Source organism: Gymnoscopelus braueri, assembly GCF_963280865.1.
Source record: "Gymnoscopelus braueri genome assembly, chromosome: 16".
NCBI classification, from domain to species: domain Eukaryota; kingdom Metazoa; phylum Chordata; class Actinopteri; order Myctophiformes; family Myctophidae; genus Gymnoscopelus; species Gymnoscopelus braueri.
Genome location: NC_137616.1, coordinates 48444620 through 48460507, shown reverse-complemented (window position 1 = coordinate 48460507; position 15888 = coordinate 48444620). Strand labels below are relative to the sequence as shown.

General features: G+C 40.4%; 2 protein-coding genes across 3 annotated transcripts in view; both read left to right on the top strand.

Annotated features, from left to right (window-relative positions):
• LOC308103701 (CSC1-like protein 1) overlaps window positions 1-15888 on the top strand; it is a 44156-nt gene that overhangs the window by 27469 nt on the left and 799 nt on the right. For both annotated transcript variants that reach the window (XM_080453825.1, XM_080453824.1), the window contains exons 18-22: window positions 670-832; window positions 1461-1566; window positions 13854-14021; window positions 14840-14955; window positions 15551-15592. In XM_080453825.1, the coding sequence (XP_080309951.1) occupies window positions 670-832; window positions 1461-1566; window positions 13854-14021; window positions 14840-14955; window positions 15551-15592 (595 nt within the window). The remainder of the gene's footprint in view (window positions 1-669; window positions 833-1460; window positions 1567-13853; window positions 14022-14839; window positions 14956-15550; window positions 15593-15888) is intronic.
• On the top strand, window positions 3717-11372 carry LOC308103882 (uncharacterized protein; the record flags this gene model as incomplete). Its single annotated transcript, XM_080454091.1, has 2 exons — window positions 3717-5090; window positions 9984-11372. The coding sequence occupies 2 exons, from the start codon at window positions 3717-3719 to the stop codon at window positions 11370-11372; spliced, it is 2763 nt and encodes a 920-aa protein (XP_080310217.1).

Genomic DNA, 15888 nt, shown 5'->3' with positions numbered 1-15888 from the left:
ACAGTACAGTACACTCTCTTTTTATTACAATTCTATTAGAAATTGATATTCCAGAAATAGTCTCCTCCAATTAATTTCGTCGACTAAAACTATGACGAAAAATGTTCGTCGACTGCCTTTTTTCACTGACCAAAACTAAATAAAAACTAAGCTATCATGACTAAAACTAAGACTAAATATATAAAAACTAGACTAAAATGTTAGGGAGGGACTAGTGAAAAATGAACTAAGACATTAAGTCATTTTATGTTTGGTTGCACTCGGGGGTTGCGCTCTGAAAATAGCAGATCTACAAGCTCACAACACGTCGCAGCGCGACGCGTTGTGAGCTTATAGATCGGCTATTTTCAGCATGCAACAAAAGTCTTAAATCAGCCATCACGGCCCGCCAAGATACATTTTAGTCGTCTAAAATCTGATATTTAGTCGAATAAGACTAAAACAATTCAGATGACTAAAATATGACTGAAACTAAATAAAATGTTATTCAAAATACTATGACTAAAACTAAATAAAAATTTGCTGTCAAAATGAACACTGGTCTCCTCATTGACTTACACTGCACAGTGAAACCGCACAGCTCATAATCTTCTTTCTTCTTGCCGTCTGTGTGTCCCTCCCTCCCTCGTTGTCTCACTGTCTTTTCCTCTCCTGCTGACTCTCTTCCAGGTGTGTGTTCCTACCCGACCAGGGTGCGTTCTTCGTGAACTACGTGATCGCGGCGGGCCTGGTGGGCTCCGGCATGGAGCTGCTCAGGTTGCCAGGTCTGCTGCTCTACACCATCCGCATGGCGCTGGCTCGCTCTGCTGCCGAGAGGAAGTACGTCAAACAGGTCAGTAAACCAGTGGTCATTCCAATATCACTGTGTGTGCCTTGTACATTTTCCTTGACTTAGAACTGTAGCTGTGGAAGGTCCCAGATATTTTTTACATGGAATGTGAAAAAAGTCTTCTTCTACAATAATTTATAAAGGAAATGGGTTGCACTCAGAGTGGCAAGAGTGAGTTTTCTCTTTTATTGTTTCTTACATGTCAAAAGTTCTTTTTTCCTTTTATAAATGTTATTAATCTAAGAGGATATCGCACCAGAGAAGTCGGAGCACAGTGGCGCAAAAATGTTGCTCTTCTACAATAACAAATTGTAAAAGATAAATAAAATCAAATGGATTGTTTAATTGGCGTTATTATTGACAGAAATGCATATACGGTACACATGAACATAATATTGTACATCTGTCAAAAGGATCAAACACAAAAAGCTTTTTGTGGCCCATTGAGTGTAAGGCTAGCAGGAAACCCATTCCAAAGTACAAAGTCTGTGGAGCTCCCTCTGGTGGAATAACTGTGTACATCACTAGTTATAAGTTATATTTAGTATGGTCTGTACATAGTTATATGTAATATGTCAACACTTTGCTTATCTGCTTGATCACATTCTGCATGTTTATGTTCCCTCTCCAGAACCAGGCCTATGAGTTTGAATATGGAGCCATGTACGGCTGGACTCTGTGTGTGTTCACTGTCATCATGGCCTACAGCATCACCTGTCCTGTCATTGTGCCTTTTGGTGAGTGGCTGCTACCCCACACACACGCACACGCACACGCACACGCACACGCACACGCACGCACACGTGTGTGTAAATCTCCAAGAATGTACATACTCACTCATATTCAGTGGGGAAGCTCTCGTTTTCTTGTACGCACTTTAGACCACTGTTTCCTAAACCCATGTGTGGGTCATGGATTGCATTTATATGGGTCACTAGTACAGTAAGTATGCCTTTATTTTTTGTTTCCCACATTTTGTTTTAATTATTGTTTCAAAACATGTTCAGATAATTCCCCCCAAAAATTCTCAATACTTAATACATTAAATACAAATAAAAACATTTTCAAGAGAATTTCATAAATGAATGAAAGAAAATCTAAAATGTCATAAATTGGAAAAATATAAAAACAAAAATTTTTTTTTTAGAAGTAGTGAAAATAGCCAATCTAAAAGCTCACAACGCATTGTGAGCTTGTAGATCTGCTATTTTCACTAGTTTGGGTCACCGGTGTGCAACTACGTACATATCAGAGGTTATGGTGTTTTAAAAAAAGTAATTAGTATCTTAAAATGATATCTTCGCAACAGTGATGCAAACGTATTGCTATTATGTAATATGTATTTTTTATTTTCATAATCTGTCAAATTGGCATCAAAGTGCTTGTCTGGGTCACTGGTACAGTAAATAAAGGTTGCGAGCACGACTCCAACTCGTTTCAATATTACTGATTATGGAAGTTATGGAACTGTCCTTTAAGGCACTTTTATCTAAGTTGGCATGGTACACTGCAGAGCAGACGGAACAACGTACGTATGCGTTGAGGCGTCAAGCCTTCATCCGCGATGTATGCAGCGGGCAACGTAAGTGTCTCATTTATAGTGTCCGTAGGTAAGAGAGCTTCCACTGTCCTTGTACATGCAAACAACTTCCAACCAGTCCTTGAATACAGGGAAGCACATCTGATCAGAGTCTGTTCCAATATAGGGGTACTAAAGCAAACATTAAATCATTACGTAATAAATACACTCATGCGCATCTGACTGAATCCTCAAAAAAGGAGGGTACCTGGACCAATATATACACTTAGCAAGACAGAATAAATGATATGCCTTATCCAGTCCTGCTGTTATATGAGGTAAAATAAAAAATACTTCCACTAACTAGTATTCCAATGACACAAACTATGACATATAAAGTTGTAAGTAATATATAAAGCCTCTTGGGTTTTTAACTCATATAGGGCATGTCTCCTCTCTTCTATCAGTACTTAATTTAACTCATATAGGGCATGTCTCCTCTCTTCTATCAGTACTTCATGTATATCCATCTCTATCTGAAAAGGCAGTTGTGGTTTGGTGCTGTAATGTGAAGTCACATGAAGAAACTTGATTTCATTATTAGCTACTGGGACAGAGGTCAGAATCTCCATGTATGAGACCACTTATAGTATGTGTTCAAGCATGTACTCGTGGATGCCTATATTTAACTTGTCTTTAAAGTCTCTTCCACTGCCGTGGTTTCTTGTACGGAAACCTTTGTAAGAGGACCACGTCACCATGTCCACCAACACTACATAACTGTCATAAACTCAAATCCTTAGATGTCTCATGACTGTCTTCCTGTGATGTCTTGATATCCTCAAAAAAACTCTCTTAAAGACACTGCGCTTAGAAATGTCCTTGAACAAGACACTGAACCTGACTCTGCGTTTAGAAATGTCCTCGAACAAGACACCAAACCCACTCCCCCTTCTGACCGGGCATGCAGCAGCAGGTGTCTTGCATTGCTGCCGCCGCCCTCAGTGAATAAAAGGGTGAATATAACTATTTTATGGGGTTGTCAAGGCTCCGCCCCTTGCCAGACTCATCTGACATAAAACCGGAAACAGAGGTTGTTAATCTTACTCCCCTCGCTGCCAACATCCTCACACACATAGAGAGAGACGGACAGTACGATTCACCTTCAGATCAAACACAACTTCCAGTGAGGAGGACAGACTGTCTTTCCACATCAGCTACAGGAGGGAATACTGACCCAGACCACTAGAACCTGCTGCTGACTCTGTCAGCTGAATGGACTTTAACAACAACCACGATTCACAGTGAAAGTAAACTTCAGGGAACATTCTAGAGAAGGAAGTGTTTGTAGCTTCACTCGGAGACTAAATGGCTTACAAGTCGTCTCTTTTGGATTTGTCCTGTCCTGTGTGTTGTGACATTTTTAAAGATCCAGTTATACTGTCATGTAGCCACAGCTTTTGTAAAGCTTGTCTGCTGCAATGGTGGAGACAGAAGGGAATAAAGCAATGTCCAGTTTGTAAGGAAATACATTCAACAGGCCACCCACCCCATAACCTGGCTCTGAAGAACCTGTGTGAGGCCTTCATACAGGAGAGACGGAGAGCTTCATCAGGGTCTGAGGATCTCTGCAGTCTGCATGCTGAGAAACTCAAACTGTTCTGTCTGGAATGTCAACAGCCAGTGTGTGGTGTGTGTCAAGATTCTAAAACACACACCGACCACAGTTTCAGACCCAGCGATGAAGCTGCTCTGGATTACATGGAGGAAGTCCGGAAATCACTGAAGCCTTTACGAGACAAACTGAAGGTGTTTAATAAAGTTAAGCCAAACTGTGACCAAATAGCAGGACACATTAAGGACCAGGCCCGGCTTACAGAGAGGCAGATTAAGGAACAGTTTAAGAAGCTTCATCAGTTTCTACAAGAGGAAGAGGAGGCTCGCATCACTGCACTGAGGGATGAAGAGCAGCAGAAGAGTCAGATGATGAAGGAGAAGATTGAGGGTCTGAACAGAGACATGTCAACCCTTTCAAACAACATCAGAGCCATAAAGGAGGAGCTGAGTGCTGAACACATCTCATTCCTGCAGAACTACAAGACCACAATGGAAAGAGTCCAGTTCACACTGCAGGACCCTCAGCTGGTCTCAGGAGCACTGATAGACGTGGCCAAACACCTGGGCAACCTGACCTTCAGAGTCTGGAACAAGATGAAGGACATTGTCTCCTACACTCCTTTCATTCTGGACCCCAACACTGCCAATCTAGCATATACCCTGTCTGATGATCTGACCAGTGTGAGACATGGAAAAATGCAGCAGCTTCCTGACAACCCAGAGAGGTTTGACCAGTATGGCCTCATCCTGGGTTCTGAGGGCTTTGACTCGGGGACTCACAGCTGGGATGTTGAGGTTGGAGACAATACCCAATGGCGACTGGGTGTGTTAGAAGAGCCTTACCAGAGGAAGGGAGACAGAGGAGGTCATCACTGGAGAATAGGGCTGCAGGGAGGTAAATACACAGCAGGCTCCAGACCAGGGGCAGCCACTGATCTCTCATTGAAGCAGAATCTTCAGAGGATCAGAGTCCAGCTGGACTGGAATGAAGGAAAGGTGTCATTCTCTGATCCTGATACTAACACACACATACACACCTTCACACACACGTTCACTGACACACTCTTTCCATTCATTAACACTGGTCAGACTCAACCTCTGAAGATGTTACCACGGAAGATCAGTGTAACTTTGGATAATTAGACATCATGATGATGTCTTTAAAGGGGAACATTACTAGTAGTAAGCATGCAGACCCTGTAGTGTTCTATTCTTTTCATGTATTATACAAAGAACAATAACACAAACCTGTGGTTGAAAATGTTGGTCCTACTTAAAGGGATACTTCACCCAAAAAAAATATTTTTTTCCTATTGATTAGTCACCCCATGGAGACTTGAATTCATGGATATTTTTTTGTTTTTGTCTCATTCCTAAGCCAATAATTTGATGACCAGTGGACCGGTAGGCAGCGGTTCCGGTAGGAGACACATAAGAGACTCTTTGTGTCTCCTACCAGAACCGCTGCCGGTCATGACATTATTGGCTTAGGAATGAGACAAAAACAAAAAAATATCCATGAATTCAAGTCTCCATGGGGTGACGAATCAATAGAAAAAAAGTCATTTTGTGGTGAACTATCCCTTTAAGAAAATGACACTCAAAGGGATAGGTAAGGAGAAGGATGGAAATGGAGGGAAAACAAGACACTCAAATAAAATGTAGTTGTTTTTAACTGTACTATGTTCTACATGCTCACTGTAAAGTCCTGTTAAAGGGATATTTCACTTTCAAATAAAATAAACATTTAAAAAATATATTAAAAAGAAATGAAAAAAGTAATGGAAAAATCACGGCCCCCTCATGCATTAGAGTGTCCTACTAATTTGTTAGGGGGCCGTGATTTTGCCATAACTTTTTTCATTTTTTAAAAATATTTATTTTTTATGTTTATTTTATTTGAAAGTGAAATATCCCTTTAACTGTTTATTGTATAATCACTCAATGATATGGAGACAGTTTTTATGATGTTTAATGTGACTGCATTCATAATTAACACATTGACTGCTACTGAGTTTTTTCAGAACAGTCTGTAGCCTCTGCCAGGGTTTTGAACGATTTTGGTACCTTTTCGCATAGCCACAGAATATTTTTCTCCAGTATGATTGATCCCCAGATGAGATTCAGGTGTGGCTTCACAAATGTCAACGAGGTCATTATGACCTTGTTGTCATGTGTTGTTTGATGTTTGAAAATAGCTCAAAACCAGTAGTTTCAAACCAAAAAACAATGTGAATTGTTTGTCCGTTTGAATTTTAACATTGATGTGGATGGAGCAGCAAATCTTTGGAAATTGTTATCTCCTTATTCGTTTGGAATATCGAAAAAGTGTCAATACTAAATAATTAGAGAATCTAATTTTTTTTATTTATTTTTTCAGGACGTTTTTAAACGTCTTTGGCAGGCAATAGCTGAATTCCCAAAGACGTTTATGGCAGTTAATGTGTTAAAGTCTGACTATAGAAACATGATCTGAAGTCATGGTTGTTTTTACAGTGAGCTACAGTAGTAGATTTTCATGATTCATAACTGCATGTATGATTATAGTCCAGTCTTACTGCAGGGTGTGTTGGCATGAAATAATTGAGTAACACTGGTGGGTAATTATTTGTTTCTAAATGGTGAATTACAATGATTTAAAGTTTTTTTGTTGTTGTAGTGTATCATCATAATGAGCACATAAAGGAAGATTGGCATGTATGTTAATATAAAATTACCATAACTATATTCAAATCTATTTCTACACAGCTTCCTCATATATTAGAGAATCACTGGACGATTTTGGATGAATGACGGGTTGTATCAAAAGTTAATACATGAAAGGGTTCAATCAAAACCGTTTGTCACTCTACAAAATAATACTGCAATATGAATTGAGTTCTAATGACATTATAGATCCGTAAAGAAAATTGTATGTTAAGGAATTATGATTAATTAAAATAAACTGCCACACATTTCGTGTGACTTGAGTTCAGCTGCACCAAATAGCAAATCTGTGTTATGACATTTTATATGTTAGCAGAGTCGGTATTTAAAAGGTTTGAGGTAAAATACACAATAAGTGAATTGTGTTTAATCCTCTGAATATCAATACATTTATCTTTAACCACTTGAACCCCAGCATCCCTATTCTGGGGAGAACTTTCGGCAAAAAAAAATTTTTTTGTTTTTTATCCCACGATTTTTGTAACCCATTTTTTCACCCAGTGCCAATTGTCTAAGTAATCATGGGCGCTACACTCCCTCTGCCAGCCTAGGGAGAGCCTAGTGCCTGGCTCATGCCTCCTTCAATGAATGCATGAGAGCTAGCAAGCCACTTCTTATCACCTGACAGGGGGGAGGTTCCCTGGTTAGACGTCGCAGGTGGAAGGAACACGTTATTCCAACCAGATCCTTTCCCCTCCATCAGGCGCCCCGGCTGACTAGTGGGAGGCAGTATAGAGACCAGGATTACTGCTGTTTGTATTGCTGTTTTTGTTTTTTTATTAAGGAAATAAAATCAAGTGTAAAGTCCGGCCAAAAACCCATTCGCTTGAATAGAGAGTTATTGCTTCTGCGGCCAGCAGGGGGGAAAATCATGGGCGAAACGGCTAAACTAGTGGCCATTCATATGAACTGTCACTTCCTATATGGCCTCAATTTAAAAAACGGATGCTTGCTGCCTGGTGTGTACATATACCAAAGGGCCAGCCTGGCATATTTACAATGAGGCCAATACGGAAGTGAGACAGTTCATACGAATGGCCTGTTTGGCGCTGTTTTACGTGTTTTACCCCTGTCGGTGTCAGAAAGCATTTATTTTAACGCAAGCGGATGGGTTTTTTGACAAACTTTAGACTAGATTTTCGTACCTTAATAAAAATGGTCATAAATTCTATATGCTTCCAGTCACTATTTTTAAGTCTCCTTTAAATCATCAGGATATGCATTTTGCTAAATTATGGTCCCATTTATTTAAAAATTGACGATAAAGTAGGCTATTCTCTAGGAGGGGCGGGATGATTTGATTGACAAGCTACACAACCAATAGCATTCATTCCCCGCCCCCGCTCTTGATTGACAAGCTACCCAACCAATAGCATTCTTTGGGGGTTGTTTTCCGGTTCCTGTTCCCGACGTGCTTTTGGGCTTATATTAGAGATGGCTGATTTCAAATTCCTGAACAATCGGCTTCATTTTAGGTCTGTAGAAACCAGCGGTCTGGCTTTGTCCATCTCTTTTATACAGTCTATGGTACATATACCAGGTCTGTTGTACCTCATGTTGAAACACCTGCTGGATAAACACAACCTGTATTCTGTGGGGAAGCTCTCATTTTCTTTCACACACTTTAGACCACTGTTATCCAAACAGTGGGTCAGGACCCATTTGTGGGTCGCGGATTCATTTTTATGGGTCGCTAGTACATTAAATATGCCTTTATTATTGTTCCCCACATTATGTTTTGAATTATTTCAAAATATTTTTCAAACAATTCCCCCAAACGCGTTGTAGATCTGTTATTTTCACTAGTTTGGGTCCCAGGGAGACATCACATTCTCATTTGGATTTCAAGCTAAAAAGTTCCCAAACATTCACTCAAACTCAAACCTGCTGCTGTCAATACATTTCTGTATCCCTACCACAACATGCCACCTCTTGTTTTATAGTTAAAACATAATTCTAGAGTTAGGTTTACAGCTAGGAAAATAATCAGATTAGGCATTTATAGGTTGGGTATATAGAGGATGTGATTGGAATTACCTGATTTATACGTAGTTGCACGCCAGTGTCATGCACTGAAATGAGCAAATCTACAAGTTCACAACATGTCTCAGCACCATACGTTGTGAACTCGTCCAGTGGTTGGAACACCGATGTGGAACTACCCACAGATCAGAGGTTAGGGTTAACAATATTTATGTTAATTAATTGGCATCTTTTGGACATCTTTTATATCTTATTAATAGTACATTATGGCGTCAAAGCGCTGGGTCACTGGTACAGTGGCAATGACTCAACAGCAGTTGTGGTTTGGTGCTGTAATGAGTTTATTTTATGTGAGAAGTCACATGATGAAACTTGATTTAATCATTAGCTAGTGGAACAGAGGTCATAATCTCCCTGTATGAGATCACTTATAATACGAGTTAAAGCATGTACTCGTGGACGCCTATATTTTACTTATTAACTATCACACCGGTTGGACTTTGGTGATCAGGTTATCTTTCATCAGGGTTCTGATAGATGCTTCACCAACATTGACATGTTTGTCATCGTTCCCTGCCATTTTATTGGCGGCCTTTCCTGCTGACTTCTTACTTAAAGTTTTGCCATATTTCACATTTCATACCTTCACAGCTAAATCTGTAGTTTTAATTTAACTTCCAGTGTAAAAATGTACCAATAGGAGTATAACTGATTGGACAAATCCTTAAAAGCACTTTTTTTCTTTTTTCTTCAAAACTCTTTAAGACATGTCACATGACATGTCTCTCTCCTGTCAGCCTGTGATGTCTTGATATGTCTCTACCTGGCACTGCGTATAGAAATGTCCTTGAACAAGACACGTTGAGCGGGCATGCAGCAGCAGGTGACTTGCTGCCTCCGCCCTCAGTGGATGAAAGGGTGAATATAATTGAACTTTGCAACTATTTTATGGTGTTGTTAAGGCTCTGCCCCTTGTGAGACTCATCTGATATAAAAAAGGAAACAGAGAGGTTGTTAATCTTACTCCCCTCGGAACATGCTCACACACACACACACACACACACGGAGAAACGGCATTAAGAATCACCTTCAGATCAAACACAACTTCGAGTGAGGAGGACAGACTGTGTTTCTACAGCTACAGGAGGGAATACTGACCCAGACTACTGGAACCTGCTGCTGACTCTGTCAGCTGAATGGACTTTAACAACAACCACGATTCACAGTGAAAGTAAACTTCAGGGAACATTCTAGAGGAGAGAGAGAGTTACCACTACTGACTGACTTCTTGTATTAAGCAGAGTGTTTGTAGCTTCACTTAGAGACTAAATGGCTTCCACGTCGTCTCTTCCAGAAGAGGATTATTCCTGTCCTGTGTGTCATGACATCTTTAAAGATCCTGTTCTTCTTCTATGTAGCCACAGCTTCTGTAAAGCTTGTCTGCAGGAATGGTGGAGAGAGAAGATAATAAAGGAATGTCCAGTTTGTAAGAAGAGACATTCAATGGATCCACCCCGTAACCTGGCTCTGAAGAACGTGTGTGAGGCCTTCATACAGGAGAAACAGAGAGCTTCATCAGGGTCTGAGGAGCTCTGCAGTCTGCATGCTGAGAAACTCAAACTGTTCTGTCTGGAATGTCAACAGCCAGTGTGTCTTGTGTGTCGAGATTCTAAAAAACACACCAACCACAGTTTCAGACCCATCGATGAAGCTGCTCTGGATCACAAGGAGGAAGTCCAGAAATCACTGAAGCCTCTACAGGAGAAACTGAAGGTCTTTAATGAAGTCAAAACAAACTGTGACCAAACAGCAAAACACATTAAGGTCCAGGCCCAGAACACAGAAAAGCAGATGAAGGAACAGTTTAAGAAGATTCATCGTTTTCTACAAGAGGAAGAGGAGGCCAGCATCACTGCACTGAGGGATGAAGAGCAGCAGAAGAGTCAGATGATGAAGAAGAAGATTGAGGGTCTGAACAGAGACATATTAACCCTTTCAAACAACATCAGAGCCATAGAGGAGGAGCTGAGAGCTGAACACATCTTATTCCTGCACAACTACAAGACCACAATGGAAAGAGTCCAGTTCACACTGCAGGACCCACAGCCGGTCTCGGGACCACTGATAGACGTGACCAAACACCTGGGCAACCTGACCTTCAGAGTCTGGAACAAGATGAAAGACATTGTCTCCTACACTCCTGTCATTCTGGACCCCAACACTGCCTATCCAGATTACGTCCTGTCTGATGATCTGACCGGTGTGAGATGGGGAGAGGGACAGCAGCTTCCTGACAACCCAGAGAGGTTTGACCACTATGGCTTTGTCCTGGGTTCTGAGGGCTTTAACTCAGGGACTCACAGCTGGGATGTTGAGGTTGGAGACAATACACTCTGGGTAGTGGGTGTGTTAGCAGAGTCTCACCAGAGGAAGGGAGACGGAGGGGGTCAACGCTGGAGAATATGGTTAGAGGAAGGTAAATACGCAGCACGCTCCTCATCAGGGTCATTCACTGATCTCTCATTGAAGCAGAATCCTCAGAGGATCAGAGTCCAGCTGGACTGGAATGAAGGAAAGTTGTCATTCTCTGATCCTGATACTAACACACACATACACACCTTCACACACACTTTCACTGACACACTGTTTCCATACATTAGCACTAGTCATACTCTGAAGATGTTACCAGGGAAGATCAGAGTAACTGTGGATAGTTAGACATCATGATGATGTTGTTGTTTGATGGTGAACATCACTAGTAGTATAGTATCTATATCGTTGCTGTCGGGCAGAAACCTCTTATATTTAACCCTTTGTGTTTTTTTGTAAATTAACGCTCTACTTGATCATACAGCGTTAAAAAAACACATCAAAAGTAGCAGATCGCGACGCGTTTCAAGCTACTTTTGATACTTTTTAATTTGAATCCTAAAAAGTAATACTTTTGGACGTACAGTATGAGGTTTCTACCCGACAGAGATGATATAATAGTGTTGTGGTCTATGGATGACAATCAACTCAAGTGTCTAAAGTAACACTCTGATCTGTGATGTCATCAAAATGTTCATAATGATGGGATGATTAAGTTATTATGAATAACATCTACTGTTTTTACTTAATAATCAATAATTATGGCCCGGATCGCTGGCTTAGCGGTCCGGGCACCTAGGCTCCAATGTAGCCTGACAGCACATCGCGGGTTCGAGTCCCAATCCCGATGATCTTTGCTGCATGTCTCTCCCCATCTCTCTCTCCCTGTTTCCTATCTGTCTCTACTGTGACTATAACTAAAGGCCAAAAAGCCCCACAAAATATATTTAAAAAGAATAATCATTATAATTATAAATGCTTCTATTATCAACTGTCAATTATCAATAATAATAGTAATGCTAAAAGTTATGTAATGTGTATAATTGTAATGTTAATGATTGTTAGTTAGTGATGGTTATTATTATATTTGAGGTTCAGAGTGTACATTAAATTATCAAAATAATTATAAATATAGCTGCAAAGTGGCAATTTGGGGTTTCAAGCCAACATGGACTTCAAGCGATCTAGTCCTTTGACAGTTTCTGAAAACTGTATTAAAGATAATTAACAGGTTGCATGACAACCAGACATACTGTACATTCATTCATGTACAGCTAAATGTGTGCCAGGGCATGACCTTTAGCAATACCATCACCCCTACTGTTCAGTTTATGGTCAAATCTGATTGGCCAAATGTTGCCTATAGTCGACTGGTAGTCGAATCATGCATTTCTTTTGATTGGATTTGACTGAGAGATTGGCAGTCGAATCAGACTCCCTCGATCGATTAGTCGACTATTCAACTAATCGAGGTCAGGCTTACTATGATGTATCAGACTAATGTACCAAAACTGTACTTTGTTTTCTATTCTTTTCATGTATTTTACAAATAACAATAACACAAACATGTGGTTAAAAATTTCAATCCTACTTAAGAAAATGACTGATTAACATACAGTACTGATTTCCTGCAGTAGAAAATAATGTAAAGAATAAATAAATAACTTGAGTGAACTGTCAATGTATATTGTATAGTCGCTCAATGATATGGAGACAGTGTTTATGATGTTTAATGTGACTGCATTCATAATTAAAGTCTGAATATAGAAAAAAAATTCTGAAGTCATGGTTATTTTTACAGTGAGCTACAGTAGTAGATTTTCATTGATTCATAACTGCATGTGATTCTAGTCCAGTCTTACTGCAGGGTGTGTTGGCATGACATATTTGAGTGACACTGGTGGGTAATTAGTTAGTATTTGAAAAGATAATTTCCTACATGGTGAATTACACATATTTCAACATTTAAGTTTTTTTTGTTTTTGTTTTGCAGTGTATCATAATAATGAGAGCATTAAGGAAGATTAGCATGTATTTTATTATAAAGGTATTATCCTATATTCTAATCTATTCCTACACACCTTCCTCATAAATGATAGAATACCTTTGTGAGTTTGGATGAATGACAAATGGTTTAAATGAATTAGTTTCATTTATTGACTTTGGACATATCCTGTCACTCTACATAATAATTCTGCACAATGAATGAGTTCTACAGTAATATAGATCTGTAAAGACAAATGTATGTGAAGGAATTATGATTAATTAAAATAAACTGCCACACATTTTGTGTGATTTGAGTTCAGCTGCAACAAATAACAAGTCTACTGTATATGTTATGACTATAGACTGTTAAAGAATATGGACAAAGCGAGCATCATTGGTTTCTACAGACAGTTTTGAAGACACTTTTTTGGTGAATTCAAATCAGCCATCTTTGAATTACCGGTTCCGGAAAAAAAAACAGAAAACAACTGCTATTGGCTGCAACCTCAGCGAGGGCGGGTCTTCACTCGGTAGAACCATTAGAAGCCCTAGAAACATACCCTACTATAATATACAGTAGAAATACTGTAGCTAAACTAGGGGCCATTCATATGAACTGTCACTTCCTACTGTATATGGCTTCAATTAAAAATAAAACGATGCTTGCCGCCTGGTGTGTACATAATACATACCTCATGCTGAAACACCTGGTGGATAAACACAACCTGTACTGTGTGTGTGTGTGTGTGTGTGTGTGTGTGTGTGTGTGTGTGTGTAGGTCTGTTATATCTCATGTTGAAACACCTGGTGGATAAACACAACCTGTACTGTGTGTGTGTGTAGGTCTGTTATATCTCATGTTGAAACACCTGGTGGATAAACACAACCTGTACTTCGCCTACCTGCCGGCTCGCCTGGACCGCCAGGTCCACCTGGGAGCTGTCAATCAAGCCCTGGCCGCGCCCATCATCTGTCTCATCTGGCTCTACTTCTTCTCTGTGCTCCGGACAGGTGAGACACACACACACACACACACACACACACACACACACACACACACACACACACACACACGCACACACAAAAGAGTTGTGTCTGTGGTTAATGACGCAAACTGTCGTTTGGATCAGTGTACATTTATATGGGAATATATTTCAAATGTTTTGCACTTCATAATCTCAGATCCACTGTCCGTCTATATATGGGCAAGACTCACGTCATCATATATGACATCATCAACATGATGTCAGAGTTCCACAGGGAAGACATGCCGTCATTAGACCGTTTAGTAAATGGTGCATTTATATAGCGCTTTCATCCAAGGCGCTTCACATTGTGCATTACATTCACACACCGATGGAGGAGGAAACCATGCAAGGCACCAACCTGCTCATCGGGAGCAATTAGGGATTCAGCGTCTTGCTCAAGGACACTTCCACACTAACTCTGGAGGAGCCCGGGATCGAACTGGAAACCTCACGGCTTCCATCCGGCCGCTCTACTGGCCACTCTACCCCTGAGCCACTGCCGCCCACTGTTTAGTGTCCGGGTAGCTCGGACTCGCCTTTTGGACCGCAAGGTTCTGGGTTTGAGTCCTGAGTCCTGGTACCGCCAGCTATGCCTTGCATATGAATAGCCTTGCACACAATATGTTGATGTGTATTTCTAATCCCTCTAGTGTGTGTGTGTGTGTGTGTGTGTGTGTGTGTGTGTGTGTGTGTGTGTGTGTGTGTGTGTGTGTGTGTGTGTGTGTGTGTGTGTGTGTGTGTGTGTGTGTGTGTGTGTGTGTGTGTGTGTGTGTGTGTGTGTGTGTGTGTGTGACCTCTCAGGCTTCATGGCTGTGACGTCTCTCTTCACCTTGGTGGTGTTGTGTATCACAGTCTTCATCGGTCTCAGCTACACCTTGTTTGGACACTTCAAGTACCTCAGTCCACTCACTTATGTGGTGAGTGTGTGTGTGTGTGTGTGTGTGTGCGCGCGTGCATGCGTGCATGTGTATATGTGCTGTTTCCCAGTGCTGATTTTGACAGCAAAAATAAATAAAATAAAATGTAGTTTCAGTAATATTTTAGTCATCTGAAATGTTTTTGTTTGTGTCTAGTTTTAGTTGACTAATTCTACTGTTGATTTAGTCGACTAAAATGTATTTTGGCGGTGCCTTGATGGCGTCAAAATGGCTGATTTTACACTTGGTTGCATGCTGAAAATAGCAGATCTACAAGCTCACGCGTTGTGAGTTTGTAGATCTGCTTTTTTCAGAGTGCAACACCCGAGCGCAACCAAACATAAAATGACTTGTCTTTTAGTTCTACTGGATCTCTTCTCCACTAGATCCCTCACTAACATTTTAGTCTAGTTTCTATTTGTTGACGAAATTGTCAACATAATTTAGTCTTAGTTTTAGTCATCATAGCTTAGTTTTTCTTCAGCTTTTGTTTAGTTTTCGTCAGTGAAAAAAGGTATTTGACCAACATTTTTCCGTCATAGTTTTAGTCGACGAAATCAACACTGTTGTTTCCTCATCTCATGCTGTGTTACAGGTGAAGGAGGAGGATAATGATGGACTTGCAGACAGCCACCTGGTAAGCTGTTGTTGTAATAACGTTCTTTTGGCTGGTCTTCTGCTTCACATTCAGAGTACAGTAGTAATGTACAGTAGTAATGTACAGTAGTAATGTACAGTAGTAATGTACAGTAGTAATGTACAGTAGTAATAACGTTCTTTTCACCGGTCTTCTTAACATTTAGAGTACAGCAGTCCATTCAAAGCCAGTTGAGCCTCGTTGGTAGTTCTATCAGTCTGGTGGTGTTCATTGTCTCTCACCTCCATTTCCCTGCTCTCACTCCAACTGCCAACAACCATTTGGTCACATTGAAC